Below are 22,365 nucleotides of genomic sequence, written 5' to 3'. Positions count from 1 at the left end.
AAGGGAGAATCATCGAACCCTAAGACACTATCATATAATATCGGATATAATGGTTACCCAAGGAGTGAGAGACACAACACATTCGTGAATCGGCAGGTCTGAATAACCACTTGACGTCGAACAAAATACCAGCGAGCGATCGAGGGTCAGTTGATTGGGCGTCCAAGTAAAAGGGCACTGCTAGGCTGGCTTTGTGTTATGAATATGGTTTAATAAACAGATATCTTAGCTTTTATCAAATCCATTTTATATCTTTCCGTCTAATGGTTTATCGAAAGTACCAAAATTTGTGTGTTGGGAATCAACTGTATTGTGCGGAGGTACTCCTATTGCCTTGAGAACATTAACGAGTATTCCCTCGTCCCTACGAATAGCATCCCATTCAATCTCACTTTTAACTAATAGTGTACCTGCTAGAAGAGTGCCGTTTAATGCAACAGATCCGACGATTTTGCCATCAGTATCCATGATCTCAAGACCTTCCGATGTTCGTGGACATAACACCATAGATTTATTGGTGATTCCCAAATTATAGCTGATAGGCGACGCTTCCTTGCGATCTTTACAAGGTGTAGTTTTCATCAGCTGGCAAGCTTTCTGATGCAATTTCAAGTAGGTTGCATGCAAATCTGACGGCTGAACATTGCTGGTGAAAGACGCGGCGAAGTATGTGAATGGGAGCTCTGCATGGGTATTAGCTATGTATATAAAAGGATACAGAACAGTTATAACCTGGCGCGGTTGTTTTAACGAGACGGTCGACCAATGGAGACCATTGCAAATCTTTCTCTAATCCCGTTCTCATCGATTCGACTGGAAGGAATTGGATGTGTCTATGGGGTTGCGATGCTCCCGAGTGTTCGCCTGAATTGAAGAACCCAAACAATTCTTCCCCTTCCGCATGGTATGATTCCAGACAATTATATGCTGCCTCAAGATCCCCCTCCTCCAACAAGTGTGTCTGTTCTTTGAACTCCTTTGTTGAAAGAATGAAATGATCCGGTATGACTGGAAATTTATTAAGTACGAGGTTGTACGACCCAAACTCTGTTACAAGCAACGACGAGGACGGTTTTAGAAATGGATTGAATGGCTTCTGAGGGGTATCTTTGAGCTTGTCGGCCTTTGGTTTATTTGCCAACGCTGGGGAATATCGTAATTGAAACTATAACCATTAGTATGTATAGCTAGCTAATGAGGGACAACCAGATTGAGCTCCTACCGGCAGCGAATTGCAATGCAAAATAGCCAATTGAGTCTGAAAATAGGAGATATCGCCAGCAGCTTGAGCTGCTTTAAATTTCTCGCGAACTAGAGCAGGTAAGTTTCGCATGGTTGTGGATTTGAAGGGCGAAGATGTTGAAGAATGTTGAAGGATGTTGACCTGGTGTCCAGAGTTTCCCCAGATAAGACGGGGTTGCGGCGATAAGAATAATCCCCGATGGCGGTGATATCACCATCACCGTCATTGATGTGCGCAAAATTTCAATGCTTTCAAATTTTAAACGTTGAAAATTTGGTCTACCCATTCGAATTCATTGTTAATTTGGATTATTGATTATTGCACACCTTGATATCAACTCGCACTAGGCGGCATACTTCTTGCCCCAGATGTAGCGATGCAGCAATGACATCAGGATTGCGAACAATGATCATATATCACTGTGGCAGATTCTCAACGTCTGACTTGGCTAGCCAATGTGCCAAACAAGAGGAAAACCCGTATAGTCATAGATATGGAGATGATGTTATCAATCCTGTTGGTGTTCTCATTCATCTTTGAGATAGTGCCTAGTCTTGCTTCCACGAACAGGGCTACTAAGATCCAGTCGATCTCCTAGAACCCAGATATGCTCATGCTATCTATTCGATCATCACATCACACTGTTTTGAGTATATTTGGCACTCTTTCCAAAAGAAAGTTCTGGCGGTTTTTGCGACTCAATCCAACATTTGGCAAAAGCTTTGCCGCACAGTAGAGTCAATACAACAGCCCTAACGACTACCAACATCACGGCCTTGCCATGCGAGACAAAGAACACATGATGGTTGTTACTCTGCAGTCAATTTTGAGATATTTTTCAATATGGACTCGGAGGCGCTAGGTGTTGCAAATAGCCTGCGGGTCATGAGAGGTCTTGATGCACGTTTATTTTAGTTCGGCTGTCACCAACTTTTCGAAAAATAGAGGCAAATCTCGACTTTTGCTGCCACTGTGGCATATAATCCATATATTTGTGTTTCTATCCATAGTGCTTAAAATAGACGATCACAGCGGCATTTGAATTTATATTCTAGGTACCACAATAGTAACAAGATTACTAGATTGCTGAATAGCGAATCCTTATATCACAACCAAAAATTACCATCCAAGAATAGTTTTCAAGGTCAACTGTAAGCTATAATTAACCACCTTAAATTGTCTCATTTGATTCAAGGGCTTCTTGAAGTATAAAAATGAGTTCAACGCTATTATTGGCAAGAACTGACGAGTAAAATCACAAGCTATACATGAATAACCCCAACGTGATTTTTACAGTCGCAATGGGGAGCATTCTGTTGATGTATACGTTTCGAAGAATTGCAATTAGAAGCTCAAGTAAATCTACCAAGATGTCCAGATCTTCCATCAGCGATTCAGCTCCCGCTTGCGCTACTTTCTTCTTCTTCTTGATAACCTTCTTGACCTTCTCGCGACCACTCGCTCTTCATCTACCACTAGATTCGACTTTTGAATCGACAACAGCTGCACTAACTGCCTAGCGGTTTTGACTATCTTCTACGAGCCATGAGGTCAACATCGAGAAGCATGACATCATTCGATTCATCATGTCTTGATAAACGACATCCAACCCATAATCAGTGAAACCCAACTCAATGCTGTGCCGCTTTGCATGAGTGATTCTATTGTTCCATTTTTGACAACATACATGTTTTTGCTACAATAATTTGAGAATTCAAATGAATTTATGCCTCCATCAACTAATTTCGAACCGATATACAATTTGTGGCTTTGGAATTTAAGATTATTTAAAGGTCATCTCGCCGCTGACAGACTCTGCGTTTTGTTTCGCAGTTGTCTCTTTTTGTGGTTGGGAATACTAGGTATGCTATCTTGCTATGGCACATCTTTTTTATGTTTGAATCCCACATATACTTGAGATAGTCCCAGCACAAGAATTCAAACAACCACAAAAACAAGTGTACAGACTCATCCTTCACATTTGATCTACATATTCCACCAAATTCATTCCCTCGACTTGACTCCATCGAATTCATATACTCGCAATCACTAACTACTTGTTACCAACGTCCACGGAAACGCAAACACTATCCCCACAGTGTATAAACTTCTTTCGCTCTCACCGTTGATTGTTCTCGCGATGTCTTCTTGGTCAATTGCTTTCAATTTCAATCTAGGTGGAACCATTCTCGAAGCAATCACAACGATCCCCGCAGAAAGAGCAGCCATGCAACAGAATCTTGCCATCAGGGAAGTGGCAGCTGGTACCTTGACTTGTGTCAAGAATGATGATGAAGTTGCAACTAGCATTGATCTCATATGCATATGCAATGGCTTAGATTACTCCGTAGATGAGAGTGGAAAGTTTGCCATCTCACTCGATTGTGTGGAGAATCAGGCAGGAAACTTTTTCTGTGTATCTGGAGATGATTTCTCTAATGGAGGTAGCTCTCCTAACCAAAAGAACCGTGATGGCATTCCAAAGATCACCAACCTAAACGCAACCAGCCAAGCATCTTTTAAAACACGTCGAGGTTTTAGCTTCATTGGGGGACTATACGAATTCTTTACTGGTGGCAGTAATAAATGCGATAAATCCTTTGAGAAACGCGACTTGAGCTTTTCAACCAGATCTCGTCAGTACACAGACCAGTGATCCTCTCTCTACGCACTCATACACGAAATTTGCAACTGGTCTGACGCAACCATGATCCAAATAGTCACCATAAAACTATAACGGGTCGCAAGTTTTGTGGTCATGTTGGCTTCTGTCAGGACGAAGATTCTAACCTTATATTTGCTTGGGCCGATAAAATGGAAGCGATAATCATTGCAGAATTTGTTTTAGACGAGCACTTTATTTGAGTATTGACGATGGTTCTAGAGGCGCTTTTGTCAAAATACTTGAAACTTTCAATACGGGCAGGGCCTGGGTTTCTTTCTCTTGTTTCCTGTTACCTGGCGTTTTTCATTTTGTTCTCGTTCCCTAGAATAAGGGTTCCGAAGGCTCTTTGCATTTTTTCCTCCTCTCCTTTCCTAGACTTCGGTCAAGTATTTCGGAGAATTCAGGCCCGAGTTCCATTCGTTAATGCTATCAGTAGTAGCTGCCTATCATTTTGAAGTCAGTCATCTCTAGTTCTTGTAACTTCCATCGTTGTGTATCTTCTATGCACATACATATATGTCGATGTTTCTGGTGTTAGTTACGAAATTAAGAAATCCCCAAGCGAAAACCTCAATTGTAAAATATCATCATTTCTTCCGTATTCAATGGTCCACCATACGAACCTCGGAATTGCTGAAGATTGTCGAAATTGCCCCACCAAGCCTGTGTCTGGGGTTGTCGGCATCTTTCAGCTCGCTCCTAAGCGACACTAATGATCTAGATTGCTGCAGTCAGCGACGAATCAGGGATGAATAACCATATCTCAACCAATGACCAGACAACAATAGTTAAAGTCACTTTATGATGCAGATCTTTGTTCGGGTGGAGACTTGATACAGTATCAAGACAAAAGATTCAAATTGTATATGAGTTGCACGAGGTACCCAACAATCACTTTCTTTCTGATCACTAACGCTTTTCGCATCGGACAAGATGTATTTTTCATTCTCGTTCGTGTTCTTTTTATCTATGTTTCATGATGTAGCATGTCACCCAGTGTTCTCCGGGAAGGTTTTCGAAAGATCAGCAGATCTCCTACCAATTTACGATTATGTGATAGTAGGAGGAGGAACAAGTGGACTTGTCGTTGCAAACCGTTTGTCCAGAAATGCTAGTAAGTCTAGTGCCTCAGAAAAATCGTCATTTCACTCTTGTTAACATTGATTTAGACACCACCGTTCTCGTGATCGAAGCAGGAAATTTGTACAACCTCAAAATCTCATGACATTTACCCATGCTCACATTGTCTCAGTCACAAAGATGAAGATTTCATAACAGTCCCTCTAATAACCACCGCCAATCTCCCCGTACTTGGTAACGGTCCTCGTGGCACAATCTATGATTGGAACACAACCTCAGTTCCACAATCGAACCTCGGAAATCGATCGATTGATCTTCCGGCTGGGAAAGTAATTGGTGGTTCTTCTGCTATAAATGGATTGGCATTCATGCGCGGTAATGCAGCTGAATATGACCATTGGGAAGAACTTGGAAATCCTGGATGGAATTGGGAGGGTATGCTTCCTTACCTCAAGGAAAGCGAACATTTCACACCTCCTGATGAAGAGGAAGTGCAATATTGGGGCATTGAATATGATGCAAACGTCCACGGGGAGAACGGGTTTGTCCAGAATGGATATCCGAATTTCGTTTGGCCTAGTACTAGTAAGTTTCTCCTTGTACAATCTATCTTACCAATTCTTGCCGAAGTCAAAGAATCCAATCTAAAAACCCCCAGAGAACTTCTTAAACGCCTTCTTCGAACTCGGCGTCTCATATATAAAAGACTCTCTCGCGGGTCTCAATGCCGGCGTGTTCTTCATCATCCTTTCTATTACTCCCGATACCAAAGAACGCAGTACATCTCAATCTTTCCTACCCCCAAGCTCTAATTTGACTATTCGTCCTAACTTATATGTATTGACTTCTAATACTGTTACCAAAATTCTCTTCTCTACTCCATCCAATTATTCATCCGAAACATCAAAAGAACCCAGAGCCACGGGAGTAGAATATGCAGCTGGTGTGAATGATGAGAAATTCACGGTGAATGCTAAGAAAGAGGTGATTCTAAGTGCCGGAGCACAGCGAACTCCACAATTACTACAGATTTCTGGAATAGGACGACGCGATGTGTTGGAAAATTTAGGGATTGAGGTCGTAGTCGAGAGTGAAGGTGTTGGCGAGAATTACCAGGATCACTTATTGCTTACTACTGTTAACAATGGTATGCTGTTTTAATTTGTGTCAATTTGGTTAACTTGATTTTGAATGCTTTACTAATTTGAGTTCATGTAAAGCTCCGAATATCGCGATTCAGACTGGGAATCTTAGTACGAATGCTACGTGGCTCGAAGAGCAGCTTGAATTGTATCGCGAGAAAAGGGAAGGTGAGATACCATTTTCCATTATAACTCAAAGCATATAGCCATACTAAGACATTGACAGGGCCCTTTACAACCGCCTCAGCAAACGTCTTTGCTTTCCTCCCTCTGGCAACAATCCTGAATGGTTCATCTCCATCCACCCTCTCCACCCTTCAATCTCTCTCCCAGTCCAAAAATGTATCACAATACCTACTCCCATCTACCCCTTTGTCCGTTCTCGCTGGCTACAAACTTCAAAATCAAATTCTCGCATCCAACTTGCTCTCCAAAAACACCTCCCACATGGAGATGATCGTCAGCGACGGCATCATCATTCCAGCCATCCAACTTCCCTTCTCTCGTGGCCGCGTCTCCATTTCATCGACATCTGCTTTCGATTTCCCTCTTCTAAATCCAAATTATCTTTCCAATCCAATAGATTTGCTACAATTCACCGTAGCGTTCAATTACACGCGTCTCATGCGCACCACTTCCTCTCTCCAAGCGATCAATCTCACAGAATCATATCCAGGTTCGAGCGTTACGACCCAAGCGGAGATCGAGGAATATGTGAGGGAATCTGTGGCGAGTGAACATCATCATTCGGGTACTGCATCGATGTTGCCGAGAGAATTGGGTGGAGTGGTAGATGAGGCATTGAGAGTTTATGGGGTGAAGGGGTTGAGAGTTGTGGATGCTAGTGTAATTCCGATGATTGTGGGTGCGCATTTGCAGGGGACTGTTTATGGAGTTGCGGAGAAGGGTGCGGCGAAGATCTTGGAGGATGCGTAGGGTTGTTAGTCCTTTATTTTTGGGTATATTCTTGAATTTATGTGTTTCTCAGGTATGTGAGGTAGTCGATACAACACTTGACCAAAGCATAGTCCAGTCAGAAACTTAATTCCCTCCACATAAGACCCACAATGGAGCCTCCATTCCTGATAAATATCTCGCTAGAAATTAAAACCTTCTATTTACCCAACTTTCCAGAATTGACCAGGCTATTTGAAGAGTCCAAGATGATTTCGCCGTTGTGTATATCAAGGTCATACTTAGTAGGTCATGTATGAACTCGTCATAAGTATCCCTCGATGCGCATAAATACTAAGCATAATAAGCTCAAAAAGTCATCTCAACGACATCGAACGTAACAAAAAGACAGCAAAAACAGCCAGTGACAACACTCACACCCAACCGCGAACCCTGCCGAAAGAAGTTCTCGACGTACGATTGTTATTCGGCTCTCGAAATTGCAATGCATAGAGGTATTAGAGACAAGAAAACAAGAACAAGTCGGTACCATGCTGCTCAGCAAATTCGTCGTTTACTGTATTCTTGATTTAGAAAAGTTACCAGTAAACTATTCCTTAAATAATCGGCTCGCTTCTTCTTTGAGTTTGGTATTCACTCATTATCAATCTCTGTGATATAGGTCCTTCGGGAGGCTCACTGAGGAAATCTCCTACCCCATGAATCTGTATCATTGGTAAGATTACATAGTGTGACTACTCGAAGACCCACACCCAATGAGAATCCATCAATCCTCATTATCCAGCATTCGAACTCTTGACCAAGCGAGCAATACTTTTCTTACCTACTTACTTATTTAAGCAAGTCTTAGACTACTTCCTAATGTTCTCAATATTCGGCGGCAAAGCGAAAAATTGTTCTAGGAGATCGTATTCATCTCTCCTGAGGAGTCTACCAATCTGAATTTGATGAGGATTGAGGGCTTGAAATAATGCGAGGAAGAATTTGCAAATGACATTTAATGATCACTTTTGATAGGCAACGACAACAATGACGAATTAGACAATAATGATGAAATTCGACAACATGAATAAATTAATCGCACAAGATACCCAGCGCAGGAGTCTCTAAAATCACCATCTTACAGCGAGCTTAAATAGAACTATAGGTTATGCCAGACAGAGCCCATGCTGCTAATACTCCAGCTGCTTTCTCATGCTCAAGCACTCCAGAATAGCTCCAAGAGGCGTTAAATACTACAGATCTATCAAACTACGACACAGACTCCTGACATAGTAACTCATATCTCCCAATTAAATGCACTTGCTTAATAATGAATATTCCCGGGGCCGTCAATCCACCTCATAGAATGCCCCGGTGTATCTAGGTAGTCAGCCACGATCAGACATCCAGAGCCGAAATATCTGGATATTTATTAAATGCTGTGTTTAGATGATTCTTCTTCTCCAGAAACAACCATGGTGATTAGCAAGATCCGAGACAAAAGGAAATCCCGGAAATTCTGAGCACAAGCGCGCTTTGAGGTTTACTGGCTCGCAAAGAGATGTTGGGAATTTAGGATTTGACGAGTATGATGAATCAAAGATCAGTGTACCAGATGAAACGATGAAAACGCCCAGCGACAACAAAGATAAGTACTCGGGTAATGATGGAAGGGATTTTCTGAGAATTCAAAATCAAACTAGCCCCCAGAATAGAGCAACTTCAGATGTGCTCTAGAAAATTAAAAACGATGATGGGAATACTCAGTTATTGAAGCACATGTCCCATTTTGAAGTGATGATCCACCGTTCTATGACCCCTACTAAGTCTCCAAGTTGAAGTACTAGAAAAACAGACCCGTTCTCTCACAGCTCTCTTGTTACGATGTCAGATCCACTCCGATTTGGTAATAAACGCGGTGCAGTACATCATTCAACCCCCACCTTCCACCCCGTCACACCCCATACCCATACCCATACCCTTCAAATCCAGCCTCTTTAATCTCAAGCTGTAATTACATAGGGAGAACTTTGCTTGGGCTACAGAAACATCTTCTATCTCTCATATGATCTTCAAAGCTATCCCAGGCAAGATAGATGTATCGCATGTCTGTCTTGCTGAAACTAGCGGAGCTGATACCCTACAAGTTTCTTATGGTAAGAATATTATTTGTTAATCTTATTCCCTCTCTCGCTTTTCAGTCTCATTAACATTTCGTTTCTGTTTACTATAGTACTAACGCACTGCTACTAGCCACTTATCAAAATTACATCTAAAAACGTCATTTTATCACTTTTATTATATATAAAATCCATAACTTTAACTAAATGTTTTTATTTGAATTTTGAAATATATATTATTTCAATATTAACATTCAATAAAATCATATTTTTAATTTTCTTTGAATTTTCTTAAATTGTGAATTATATTATTTAAAAATATATTTTTTGAAAGTTTATAATCTTTGCTTATTTCGTTGGTAAATTTCAGTATTTTAAAGATTTTTTTTCTTTTAGTTTTAACTTATTATTTTTTAATAAAGAAGATCATTAAAGATAAATCATTTAATTTTTAATCTAATTATGTAATATTTTTATATAAACTATTGATTTTATAGTTTAAAAATTAAAAGTATATTCTGTAAGTTTTAATGAAATTGAGTGTGATTTTGATAAGTGACTAGTAGCAGTACATGGTGACTGTATAGAAAATTTAGTATAACAATCATACTCCAAAAAAAAGACAACAGTAACCCACGGCAATGAAAACCATCACCAGAATCCACACTATGAAGTTTCATAGCTATATCATTCTAGTAAAATCAAGAAGTCTTTTGTAACGAACACGAATGATATGCTGACATTTCACATGTGCACCTTGAATTTCGTGAAAAACTTCACGTTCTGAAAGTGTTATGGATTGAGTAGAGATTGGAGAGGGTGTAATTTATGTAAAACTCCGTCTAAAGTTTGCGAATCCAACAGCCTTCAATAGGTACTCGATCAAGACGTTCATTCACTCTTCACATCCTATGAGCGCAAAAGTCCCAGGAAATACCGGTTCCAGAAAAGAAAAAATGGCACAATCGTCTGTCATCTCAAAGCCACTCCGCATACATCCTACACCTTTCCCATTCTATAAACACCCTCTTTCCAGCTCTCAAACTCCAATAAGCAAATCTTCCTGTGGTCTCCGGAAACTAGAATGGTGTCTGCTTCGTTTCGAGAATAACCGGTAGAATATACATATAGTTGGAGACTCACTATTCAAATGGTTCCAACTTAATCTCCAGCAAGTCTGGTCTAGAACACAAATACCATCCAAAAGAAAGAGCGGCTTTCAATAACGACAGCGGAAAAGGTAATCGACGACAAGAATCATTCCCACTAACAATAAGATACGATATAAAACCAATGCGAGAAGATGGCAAAAAGAATGGGAAACTAGATTGCTAGATTGCTAGATACCGCAGCCGCGATGTCTTAATGACGATCAGCGGGGAACGTGGGGGCTTCTTTAAATATGATTTCGGGGATATAGTTGAAGGGAAGGCTTAAACTTTTGAACGCAGTCCTTGGTGATGTAGGAATCATGATAATTAACACAGAGTTTGCGTTCCCGCAGTGCTTCACATATGTCCATGAGGTTATAGAGTGGTACAATCTTGAGACATGTTTCATAAAATATCGAACACTGCTAAAAGAAATTCAGTGAGGGTATTTGGCCGCCATAGAATTTTTGAAGTAGAAAATGAAATCCCTTGCCCTCGAATATAACTCAAAAGCTTCGACCATGATAGTATTCCATTTTGCTTCTTTTGACAGCAGGTGGTAGGCGATGCATGATGATAATTAAGCACTCATTCCACCAGCTCCGTGATATACTGCCCCAGTAACATATGAACTTTCGCTACTCAATAAGAAGGCAATGATTGAAGCCATTTCCTCTGCAGTACCGAGTCTTCTCAAGACGATAGAGTCGTATTCACCCTCCTGTACATGAGTCTCTCGAGCGTGCCCCATCATGGGCGTATCAATTGGACCAGGAGCTAAAGCATTCACTCGTATATTCCTATCACCGACTTCCATTGCGGCAGTACGAGTGAGACCGATGACTCCATGTTTACTGGCGACATAAGGTCCTATTTTCGCAAATCCTGCATTGGAGGACTTTGTATGAGCACGAAATCGAACATCTTGACGTGAGGAAAATGACTAACCGTGCGTTCCGGCAATGGAAGATACATTGACGATACTTCCACCATTTTCAATTTTTGACAACTCAGCCCTTAGAGAGTACATCATACCGGTCAAATTAACCGCAATGATCTTGTCCCATTCCTCATCCTCTAGATCCTGGATCTTCCTCACACCATGATGCTTACCAATAACCCCTGCACAATTGGCAGCACCATCAAGTCTCCCAAATTCATTCACAATCTCATCAATCCAGCCTTCGACTGATTTACGGTTTGACACATCCACTATCGAGCCCTTGACTTGTGAGAGAAAACCACCCTCCATGGCCGTTTCGAGAGATTCGTTGGATATATCACCAATGCAGACGATGGCGCCACGTAAACTCAGAAGCTTGGCTGTAGCAAGACCGATTCCTGAAGCACCTCCCGTGATGGCGATTACTTTACCTTTCATCGACATAATGGTGGTGTTGAGCTATGAGTTTTCTCGGTGATGGTGTTTGTAAACAGGCTGGATATTGATAAAAATGGATGGTGGGAATGAGGGAGTGGCATCTGAGAACGAAAAAGTAGGGATTCAAGATGAGGGGTTGTCACCATAGGAGAATGTAACCTTGAGTAGTAGTCGGCAATAAGCTATCCATGGCTGTTTGAAATACCAAGAGAAATGAGTCGAAAATGATCGTCACGAGATTAGCATTGGATTCGATTGTTACCTCGCCGCGTATGAGTAGGTAGGTAGTTGAGGAAAGCATTGACTCAGATGATCTTTTCGCACTTCAACTTGGATGCCATTTTTGTACCCGCCTAAATAGTTTTTTGATTCAAGGATGTGTTAGACAAGATGCAGCAACGTCCTTGATAGTCGATAAGTCCCTGACTATCAATTCATCCTCTTGGTTTTGAGGGTTGTCGTCTGAATCGATTCCAAGACATGTTGGCGGTGTTGGCGGTGTTGATGGTGTTGATGGTGTTGGTGGTAGTTGAAGGGTAAATTAGCTCCAACCACCTTAAGCATAACTTTTTGGATAATTTTTTCATAATTTTCATAACATCACATGGAGTTATGCAAACAACGCTAGCCCCCGCATTTCCCGTCTCATGACAACATACTAGAACAGGGGAAAAGGTTCAACCAAAAGATGGAGCCGGCTGTTTCGTACCTGAATGGTGTACCAAGGCTCCTTCTCCCTATGTTATTAAAGAGTGAGTAATAAGCTTGGTCTCATAATTGTCTTTCCATAAGAACAAAGCTCCGTAAGCAATACTCTCTCATCGTTTTTCATCATCAACTATATACTATTCTTCATCATATGCAGTCGGGATAGTTTGTGAATGTTTATATATTACTTGAATTCTTCATCCCTTCTCGACTTTACTCCGTTGCGTCTTTTGATGGTACTTTGAAGATACGAGTACATACATACATACATACATACATACATACATATGCACGCAACATAGTATATCAACCATGCGTTGGACAAATTACCTTCAGGCTGTATCTGCAATAGCAGCGACGGTCGCACAAGCTTCTACATTGACCCCGCCAGTGATACCATTAATTGTTCGAAATCCATATTTGAGTGCTTGGTTAGGACATGCACGAGAGAATCCGTGGGAACATTGGCCTATATTCTGGACAGGCCAAGAGGTATGGAATTGAATAATGTCTTTCCGCCATTAAAGGTCAGTTACTAAATGTCACATTCTACATAGATTGGTTTCTCTGTACTTGCCTCAGTCCCCGGCGCCGATGCTGTTTATCCATTGTTGGGTAGGCCTCACGATTCATTAAGTAAATCCGGAGATAGGTGAGCTTTGAAGCAATTAACATTCAATGTTGGATTGCAAACAACGACTAATTCATTCATAGCTTCAATGTATCATATCCTGCATTTCTAGGTGCTACTTTTGATGCGTCGACTACCAACCTCACTTATAATATTCCATCGCCTTCTAAATCTCAAGAACCACTCGAAGTCGTTTTATCCTTCCTATCTCCAATCACGCCAACTTCTACTTTCCGTCAATCAATACCTGCCGCATACTTAACTGTGCATGTTACTGGGGGTTTCGATCTCGATGTATACTTGGATATAAATGGATTATGGGTTAGTGGTAATAGGGCCAACGCCATCGATTGGTCATTCAGTCAGAGTGAACCGGAAAAGGATAGCAAAAACCCTCCACTAAAGATCTGGAAGGCCAAGAGAGTAGTTGAACAATTGTTCACTGAATGGGGCGACCGTTCAGAATGGGGACAATTACACTTCATAGGCCCAGCTGAGGCCAATCATCAAGCTGGCACATCTGGTATACTACGAACCAACTTTTCGCGAAGCGGGAAGTTACAAAATACTGTTGACACCAACTTCCGAGGAATTATGGATGAGGAACCAGTTTTCGCATTCTCATATTCATTCAAGCTCAATTCCACTTCTAACTCCACTTCTGCTGAAAGTGGAAAAACATATGCCAGTGCTCTCTTTACTATTGCACACATCCAAAATCCAGTCATTCAATTTGCTTCCGCTCGAGGCTTGACAGCTATGCGTCCATTGTGGGCCTCTTATTATCCCGAAGCTGATGACTTGCTTCAATACCATTATAGCGACTTTCAGAAAGCTTTCAATCTCGCAGGGAACTATTCGGATCAACTTGCAATTGATGCTCTACAATCTGGATCTGAAGATTACAAGGATATCCTCGCGCTCAGTGCACGTCAAGTATTGGGTGCTGCTTCTTTCGCTGGTACTCCTGATGATCCTGTTATTTTCTTCAAGGAGATCTCTTCTGATGGAAATATGAACACTATTGATGTCATTTACCCCGCTTTCCCATTCTTCTTGTATACCAATCCTAGATGGTTGGCGTATATGCTGGAGCCTTTGATCGAACATATGCTCAGTGGCCAATATCCTAATGATTACGCCATGCATGATCTTGGTTCTTCATTCCCTAATGCAACAGGTCATCCAGATGGTAGAGATGAATACATGCCCGTTGAAGAATGTGGTAATATGCTCATCATGGGTTTAGCATTGGTCAACTCACTTAAATACGACACTAAGCCAGCAAGCATCTGGTCCAATCAAGGTGACCACAAAACTACCCAATTCATTGAAAGTGCTTTTCCACTTTTCGTCGATGCGGATGGTATGGATGATAGTGTAGGGGGTCCCATTGAGGCCAAGGGGGAAAAGCAAGCTAGAAGATGGGTCAAGAAATCGTATAAACTATGGAAGCAATGGACTGGTTATTTGGTCAGGGAAACTCTTATTCCCAGCAATCAGTTGTCAACCGACGACTTTGCGGGGTGGTTAGCCAACCAAACGAACCTTGCACTCAAAGGTATCATAGGAATCAAGGCTATGAGCGAGATTGCTGAAGTTGTTGGTGAAACCGAAGATGCTGTTTTCTACCGCAATATTTCCGAAACTTACATCAAACGATGGGAGGATGAATTTGCCTTTTCCAGAGATGGAACTCATGCTAAATTAGCATATTCTTGGTATGGATCATGGACCATTCTATACAATCTGTTTGCAGATTCATTACTTTGTTTCCACATCCCATCAAGCTCGTCATCTACTCCAAGCATCGGGAATGATCAAAAACCTATTGCTCTTCCTGATCAACAAATCTCAAATACCGGATTTGTAAGTGACAAGGTTTACAAACTACAGAGTGATTGGTACCACTCAGTTCGACAGAAGTACGGTTTACCGCTTGATAGTCGCCATCTTTATACCAAAAGTGATTGGGAATTCTTTGCAGTTTCAGTTGCTAGCAAGAAGGTTCGCGAAGAAATTGTCGACTCGATTGCATTATGGGTCAATGAGACTACAACAGGTATGTGATTTTATATCTGTAAACAAATCAGATCCAAATCTAACATTATCCCAGATAAACCACTCACGGATTTGTATGACACTGAGGGAACTGGTGGGTTCCCAGGTATTGAGTTTAAAGCTAGACCAGTTGTTGGTGGACATTTTGCATTCTTAGCATTAGAAAGAGCATGTGATGGGAAGGCTGTTGCTGCATTAGACTTCTTGAATGAAGATGAGAAGGTAGACGTATCTGACGAAGAGATGATGCATAACGAGGAACTGTAGATTAGAGTAGTATCATTGGTAGTCAGGTCTCTAGATATTCTTAACATATGAGTTTGGTTGAAAGTGGGGAAAAGAAAGCACTGCAGGCAAATGCATTTCCTTACAACTACAAATTTCATGAAGAGGTTAACGAATTGTACCAATAAGAATGCCATCGATGTACCGGTACTCATATATTGCAATAGAGGATGCTATCATTGATTCACATTCCTTGATCACTCAGCCGTTCAGCTTTACGTACAGTACCCTGACCAGGCTGGTAGTGATAAAGTTCATAGGTAGGAAGGATTGTCAATTGCAAAGATTGATATGATTGGCATACGCACACATATATGATGTCAAGCATACCGTAAAACTTATAATCATCCGTATAATTTGTTCGATTTGCTTCCTTCATACTTATGCATACAGGCCTAGACCTATCAGTCATACTTGATGGTATCAAACAAAGAAAATGGCCTCTTATTGCTTGCTTGTAAAACCGTACTTAATAATTGATGATTGATAACCAGGCTGCCCAGTAAAACCTGATACCTGACCTGATACTTCCCAACTATTTGTTTTCAGCTTCACCGCGTTGTTTGGCTTAGCCGCTGTCGGTTAGTGTTGGTGTTAGCGCTAGGCCCAATTTTAAATTCGCGACAACTTCTTTTACTTGACGATCTGACCTTAACGTGCCTCTTCCTTTCAACAGCAACCTTCTTCCCATCTTGTTTCTTTATTAATCCATTACTCCCCATCAATAGTATCAAATATTTGCATTCCTGCAATACTACTTGATATTATTCTTTCTCTTCTCCACAGGTCTTGAGCATTTACAAAGCTCAAAAACTCGTTTGCGACAGCTCCAGCTTTCAAATCAACAAAACAAACCAACCCTTTTTTTTCTTCAACCCATTTCGTGTTCTCGTTCTACAACAACACATCATCATCATGACTTCCACTATGGATTATGAGAACGAGAACGGCACTCGTTACGAAGGTATTCATTTCTATTCTTTCGCATGTTTCGAGACTTGCCCTGATAATCTGGTATCCGTGTGCTAATTTATTTCTTCACTTTTAGATGAGGCTCCTCGTTACGAGCGTGATCGCAGCGCATCTCCTCGTCCAACTCGTCGCAATGACAGCCCACGTGGAGGACCTCGCCGATCTGCTTCCCCAGACAGGAATGGTCGTGCCGATGAGCGGTTAGTCCACTTAATTACGAATCACAAACAATATAATCTGACAAATGATAACAGCAGCGGACCTAAGAATGATCGCGTACCAGGGCCACAAGATGATGGTGCTGTCAACCCAGGTTCTAACCTTTTCGTTACTGGTATTCACCCACGTCTTCTCGAAGAAGAGGTTTCTCGTCTTTTCGAGAAGTATGGTGATGTTGAGAAGTGCCAAATTATGCGCGATCCTCACACCCGTGAATCTCGTGGCTTTGGCTTCGTCAAGATGATCACTTCTGATCAAGCTGATGCTGCCAAGGAAGGCCTTCAAGGGGAGGTCATCGAAGGTCGCACTTTGAGCATTGAAAAGGCTCGTCGTGCTCGTCCTCGCACCCCAACTCCTGGCAAGTACTTTGGTCCACCAAAGAGAGGTATGTATCTGATTCTTCATCATTTCATCTACACAACTAACGCGTATACAGAGGATCCTCGTGGACCTCCTCGTGGCGGATGGGGTGGAGACCGTTACGATGATCGTCGTCGTGGAGGTGGATACCGCTATGAACCATATGGTGGTGGACGCTATGGTGGCAGAGACGACCGAGACCGAGGTTACAGCCGCCGTGATCGTGACGACTACAACGACGCTCCCCGTGGAATTGATCGTTACGCCGGACCCCGCGACGGTGGTGACCGTTACAGCCGCTCTGGTGATGACCGCCGTGGAGGTGGAGGAGGATACGAAAACCGTGATCGAGGATACGACAGAGGTGGTCGTGATGATAGACCAGCTCGAGACCCGGCTCCCGCTGCTGCCTATGGTGATCAAGCTCCTCGTGGAGATGCTCGAGAGCCATATGGAGGTAGAGCTTACGATGATGAGAGACATTCCCGTCGTGAATATTAATTGCTAACCAACATAGGTGGTGAGCGACCTGCTCGTTAAATCGTACGATCTCGAAGAACGCAGAAGACAGCTTTGGATCTGCGACTTTCATTGATGCGGGTGTACCTCCACTTGTGCTTCTCTTCTCGTTTGTATTCATCATGGTCCAAGGCTTCGGGCAACGGAAAATGCCAAAAAAAAAGTGCGCTGGTATACAAATGTTGCGACGGAATTTCGAGCGAGAACACACGATTCCCTTTGATTTCTTTTTTACAACGGACGCTAGGATTTCTTTCATAATATTCAGGTTTTTCGGTTCGACGTACGGTCATTTGGGCGGAGTTTACAGCAAAGACGATCCTTTAGTATAGGGGTGCGTTCTTCCATGGGACATATCACTGGCTTTTTTCGATCAGCTCCCTCATCACCTTATGTCCTCCTTGTACCACTATTCAGTTGAGACTGAGTTTTTATCGCAACCAATTTGCCACGGCCCTATACGCCTCGAAAGTCTTGACTTCGTTCGTCTTTAGTCGCCATAAACAAAAGAATTCGATACAACTCATACTCACACACTTAATACCCATGACAACATTTCAAAAGAATATTTCGCAAAAAAAATGCTTTTCGATACGTATTACATATTGACAGCAAGTTTCAACGTGCTCGTTAATTTCGAAAGAAGATTATTTCCGATTTCACTCAATGTCGCCCATGATGATAATTGCCACCTGTCGTGCTCGCCCCCAATCCGCCCTACTCACAAAGTCACAATAGCATTCATACAAACAAAGAAACACCCATCAATCCCATTTTATAGGCGACTAGTCGTAAATCAACCATGCCTATTGCATCCATATCACATATATCGCAATGCTATCGAGACCAGTAATCGCTCAAAAATATTTGCATCCGGTCATGATGCACTCCCGTATTCGCAATTCTGAGACTATACGTAGTATCATTCTTGATGCAAACGGTAGTTATCATGAACACGAAATTATTCGCACAAAGCTATTCTTCTTGATAAAACAAGAACAAAGAAAAGAAAGATTGAATTAAAGAAATGAAGAAAGAAAGGTAACGTCCCGAATAGTAGAGATAAAGAGCTGACTGATATTATCATGATTTTTTGTAGGTAAACATCTGGATTCGCTACTACATTCCTTCAAGTAAGGGAATGTGGAGTGGCGTTACGCAATGATTGTATGATGTCTTACCTGAGAAAGTAAATCCCATGGTTCGCTTGAGGATTTGCATGGGTAATGGAGACACGAGCCATGGCAAAACGGGAAAGTTTCCGTCGCTCTGACATGATCTCTATATCGTGGCCTGCGAGAAAAAGGAAAATAGGTATTTGAAGGTTTTGTGTTCACGTTGTTGAGTGTGTTTATTTTCTTTATTGTTCAGCTGATTGTTGCTTTTTGTGTAGTCTTGCGTTTGATCCAAATGCAGGGTTGAATTGAATGGGGAGGATAATGCGGAGTTGAGGAGTTGCGGAGCTGAGGTGGTCTACTGGAGTAATTTGTACTGTATGACGTTGTCGCTTCGTGGGTAGATAGATGTAGATAGGTATGTAGAATCTTTAGAGATAGATAATATTATGAATGTTTCAATATACATAATTGATGCTTGGATTGTGATGTCTCTCTTTATTTGTTAATATGAATAGAATAGTAGGTCCTGATACTAGGCAGTCGGTTGGTTAGTTACATGCCTCTCCCCTTCCTTCAGATAGGATCAGGATTATTAGATTGCATTGTATTGTGTATGATTGTCTCCATACACTCACTCATGTGGTAGGTAGTCTGGTATGGATATCACATCAAACCATATCAGTACTCCGTTTCCTCTCTTTCCTCTCTTCTTCCTCTGCGTCCCCCTCCCCCCTCCCTCCCCTCACCTTTTAACCTCTGTATGATCGTATCGTCTTGTGATGGATAACATGTGGTAGATATATATTGAGTAGCGATGAATAGGTTGATGACTCTTTTCCCGTTTTCTCTTTCTCTTTTTCTTTCCTCTACTCTCTCCTCTTCTTCACTACCTCCTCCCCGTCTCTTGCTTTTGTAGTTTGAATCATTATCATGTGATGAATGAATGAATGAATGAATGAATGTAAACTAGTGGGTATGGTTTATTAATTATTAATGAGTTAGTTTCTCTTTTTCCTCTTTCTTTTTCTCTTTCTTTTTCTCTTTCTTTTTCTCTTTGTCTTTCTCTTTCTTTTCTTTTTAATTTTATCTTAATATAATTCAATCATCTTATAATTAGGCTGCGCACAAATTATCTGTACCCGTGGATTATCTGCGGATAATCCGCTCCGCGGGTTATCCGTCAGAGGTTCTACCCGCTCCGCGGATTATCTGTCAAGGCTTTAAAATTACCCGCTCCATACAGGTAACCCGCGGATTATCTGTAAATAATCTGCGGGTATATAAGTAGACGGATTATCTGCGGATTATCTGTAAATAATTCGTGGATATATAGATTCTTTGAAAAAAGTGGAGATTCGCTTAAAATATGAAGCTATTCCCAGATTATTTTCCAGCCCAAAAGTGATCCAAGCTTAGATTTATACTAATTTTTATACTAATCATAAAATTATACTAATATTATAAAAGATTATGAATAATTATACAATATACAAATAGGTGGATATTTGCGGATAATTTGTACCCGCCCCGCGGGTTACTCATTCAGATTTTTGAATTATCCGTTTCGCAAACGGATTATCCGCGTGTTACGACGGATAACAAGAACTACAGGATTAGCATCACGTGACCATAAAAGCCGACAATCGAAATCGACTTTCGACTTTCGACTTTCGAAACTCGACCATCGGCTTTCGACAATCGACTCAAGAGTTAACAGAGCAGGAAGGTCTATATAAGGGAACAGGATTTCATTACAATGTAGAGCTTCGTGCTCAAGAACAATCATTAGTTTCATTACTATAGTTACGAGAATTGCAACCAGTTACAATCTTATTGAATTCCTACTTGAAGTCTAGTCTAAACCACCTCGAGAGATCTCTAGACACTTCCACGTGACCCTAGAGGCAGCTCCCGTAACACCGCGGATTATCTGTCGAGGCCATTATCCGCCCCGCGGGTACCCGTTGTGCAGCCTACTTATAATTATAGTAAATGAATATAATTCATAACTAGGGGCCTGCGAGCCCTCGAACCCCTTGCTTTTTTAAAAGAGTATAATATTATAATCTTTATTATTATAAAAATTTAAAAAAGAAATTTATTAAATAATTATAGGCGAAGTCGGGTTACTATTGAAATTTTTTAATTTTTTTATAGATTTTTAATTTTAATTATTTGATTTTCAATTACATGTTATTATATAATATTTATAGGTTACATTTTTTTTAAAATAAATAATTATATTACTATAATATAGTTTATTATATATAAACTATATGAATATATAAACTACTACTTCGAAAATATACTGAAATTATGATTTTCTTAATATATATATATATTTAAATAATTAATTATCATTTTTTTTTATAAAAAAATTAAAAAAAATTATTTTTATCAAGAATATTCATACCATCTAAACTTTTCTTTCAAATAATTCATTTATTTATTTAAGCTCTAAATTATTACTCTTTACATTATAAAAACTGTTTTCCTCTAATAACTTTAAGAGTAATTAGAATTTTAAAAAAAGAATTAGATTTTTGAAAATAGTTGAAAAATTAGATCTTATATAAGAAAGAACCGGTAAACAACCTAGGAAAAAAGAATATCATACATACATACATACATATAGAGAGAGACAGAGATTACAATGCGATAATTCGATTCGATTCAAAGGTTTGCGTGGTTTGTAAATATTGACGCTGAGTTATTGATTTTGTTTCCTCTCTTTACTTCCTATGAGTAAGGTGAGCGAGGTGAGCAAGGTAGATGGGTGTGTATTGAAATTTGGAGATGCAGGGAAACGCGAGGAAACGCGAGGAAACGCAAGGAAACGCAAGGAAAGGGGATGAGCGGTGCGATGGGATGGGTGATGAGTAGTGAAAGAGAGGGAAGATCTGAATGTCAAGGAAGATCTACCGGTAGATAAGTATCGGTAGTCGGTCGTAGGTATATATATATACATGGCGATAAAAATAAATAAATGAACCTATTATCCCATCACAAAAATCACAGAGTCGGCGAGTGCGACGTAAAGTCTTGACATTGATTCAAATATTTATAAGATTTATCACTACGCTGTGAAACTATGCTGTGCCACTATCCTACTGCCCGCAATGCAACACTGCATGTCTCTCCATGCGACAACGCAACATAGGTATATGAGGGTATCATACGCGAAAAAGCATCCATCCATCCATTCAATGACTTCCCAAAGCAAAAGCACAAAAGGATTCCTCAATGCTCGATGCCCTACCCCATCATACACTCACCCACTCATCCCACTAAAACACTCTCTTCAAGAACAAATCCTATCTTCTCAATATTAGCATTTCTTTTTCCAAATCCGATAGTAACAGTAGACCCCATTCACACCAACGAAGAAAAAGAAAATGTAAAAAGGAAATAAAAATCAGAGATGCACAGAGTGCTCGGTTGTATCGCCATAACGAGGTTCTTGAGGCCTCTCAGTAACACGGACCAATTTTACTCATCATATTGTGTATTGTAGGGAGAGATGTGAATTGCGAATGAGTGTGGTACTTACATTGGTGAGCAATGGATATAGGCTGGATGGTAAGGCAAAAGTCGATGATATTCTATACATCAATCAAGTTGAAGTAGGCAAAAATATTTTGTCTTCAAATCAGCTACAGAAGTAGCATGAAGACACACACACAGGTTTGAAGCAGTTGATGTGATGTGGTGTAAAAATGAAGGTTGAAGAAGTTATTTATTTTCTTGAAGAGATTTTATGGTGCGGGTCGTACAATCTCGCTTCTCATTTGTCAGGCCAACGACTGACCCACT

At 40.8% G+C, this 22,365-nt stretch overlaps 6 protein-coding genes across 6 annotated transcripts; 4 read left to right on the top strand and 2 right to left on the bottom strand.

Annotated features, from left to right (window-relative positions):
- Positions 1–246: 246 nt before the first annotated feature.
- EAF01_006974 (uncharacterized protein) lies at positions 247–1,333 on the bottom strand (the record flags this gene model as incomplete). The annotated part of the gene is made up of 3 exons (XM_038915228.1): positions 247–683; positions 733–1,165; positions 1,223–1,333. 3 exons carry the CDS (start codon positions 1,331–1,333, stop codon positions 247–249), a joined length of 981 nt encoding a protein of 326 aa, XP_038768866.1.
- Positions 1,334–3,383: 2,050 nt separating this feature from the next.
- On the top strand, positions 3,384–3,899 carry EAF01_006973 (uncharacterized protein; the record flags this gene model as incomplete). The annotated part of the gene is made up of 1 exon (XM_038915227.1): positions 3,384–3,899. One exon carries the CDS (start codon positions 3,384–3,386, stop codon positions 3,897–3,899), a length of 516 nt encoding a protein of 171 aa, XP_038768865.1.
- An 893-nt stretch (positions 3,900–4,792) lies between these two features.
- EAF01_006972 (uncharacterized protein) lies at positions 4,793–7,205 on the top strand. Its single transcript, XM_038915226.1, has 6 exons — positions 4,793–5,022; positions 5,078–5,111; positions 5,161–5,573; positions 5,647–6,135; positions 6,209–6,298; positions 6,357–7,205. Exons 1-6 carry the CDS (start codon positions 4,842–4,844, stop codon positions 7,064–7,066), a joined length of 1,917 nt encoding a protein of 638 aa, XP_038768864.1. The 5' UTR covers positions 4,793–4,841; the 3' UTR covers positions 7,067–7,205.
- A 3,452-nt stretch (positions 7,206–10,657) lies between these two features.
- On the bottom strand, positions 10,658–11,811 carry EAF01_006971 (uncharacterized protein). Its single transcript, XM_038915225.1, has 2 exons — positions 11,247–11,811; positions 10,658–11,183 (listed from the first exon to the last, which is right to left on the bottom strand). Exons 1-2 carry the CDS (start codon positions 11,683–11,685, stop codon positions 10,879–10,881), a joined length of 744 nt encoding a protein of 247 aa, XP_038768863.1. The 5' UTR covers positions 11,686–11,811; the 3' UTR covers positions 10,658–10,878.
- An 888-nt stretch (positions 11,812–12,699) lies between these two features.
- On the top strand, positions 12,700–15,346 carry EAF01_006970 (uncharacterized protein; the record flags this gene model as incomplete). The annotated part of the gene is made up of 4 exons (XM_038915224.1): positions 12,700–12,879; positions 12,945–13,039; positions 13,102–15,080; positions 15,135–15,346. The coding sequence occupies 4 exons, from the start codon at positions 12,700–12,702 to the stop codon at positions 15,344–15,346; spliced, it is 2,466 nt and encodes an 821-aa protein (XP_038768862.1).
- Positions 15,347–15,981: 635 nt separating this feature from the next.
- EAF01_006969 (uncharacterized protein) lies at positions 15,982–19,079 on the top strand. Its single transcript, XM_038915223.1, has 4 exons — positions 15,982–16,328; positions 16,413–16,536; positions 16,591–16,940; positions 16,992–19,079. Exons 1-4 carry the CDS (start codon positions 16,280–16,282, stop codon positions 17,414–17,416), a joined length of 948 nt encoding a protein of 315 aa, XP_038768861.1. The 5' UTR covers positions 15,982–16,279; the 3' UTR covers positions 17,417–19,079.
- The last annotated feature ends 3,286 nt before the right edge of the window (positions 19,080–22,365 follow it).

This window comes from Botrytis porri (assembly GCF_014898465.1).
Source record: "Botrytis porri strain MUCL 3234 chromosome Unknown BPOR_009, whole genome shotgun sequence".
In the NCBI taxonomy this organism is placed as follows: Eukaryota; Fungi; Ascomycota; class Leotiomycetes; order Helotiales; family Sclerotiniaceae; genus Botrytis; species Botrytis porri.
The sequence above is the reverse complement of the archived record's forward strand: the minus strand, read 5'-3'. Positions and strand labels throughout refer to the sequence as shown.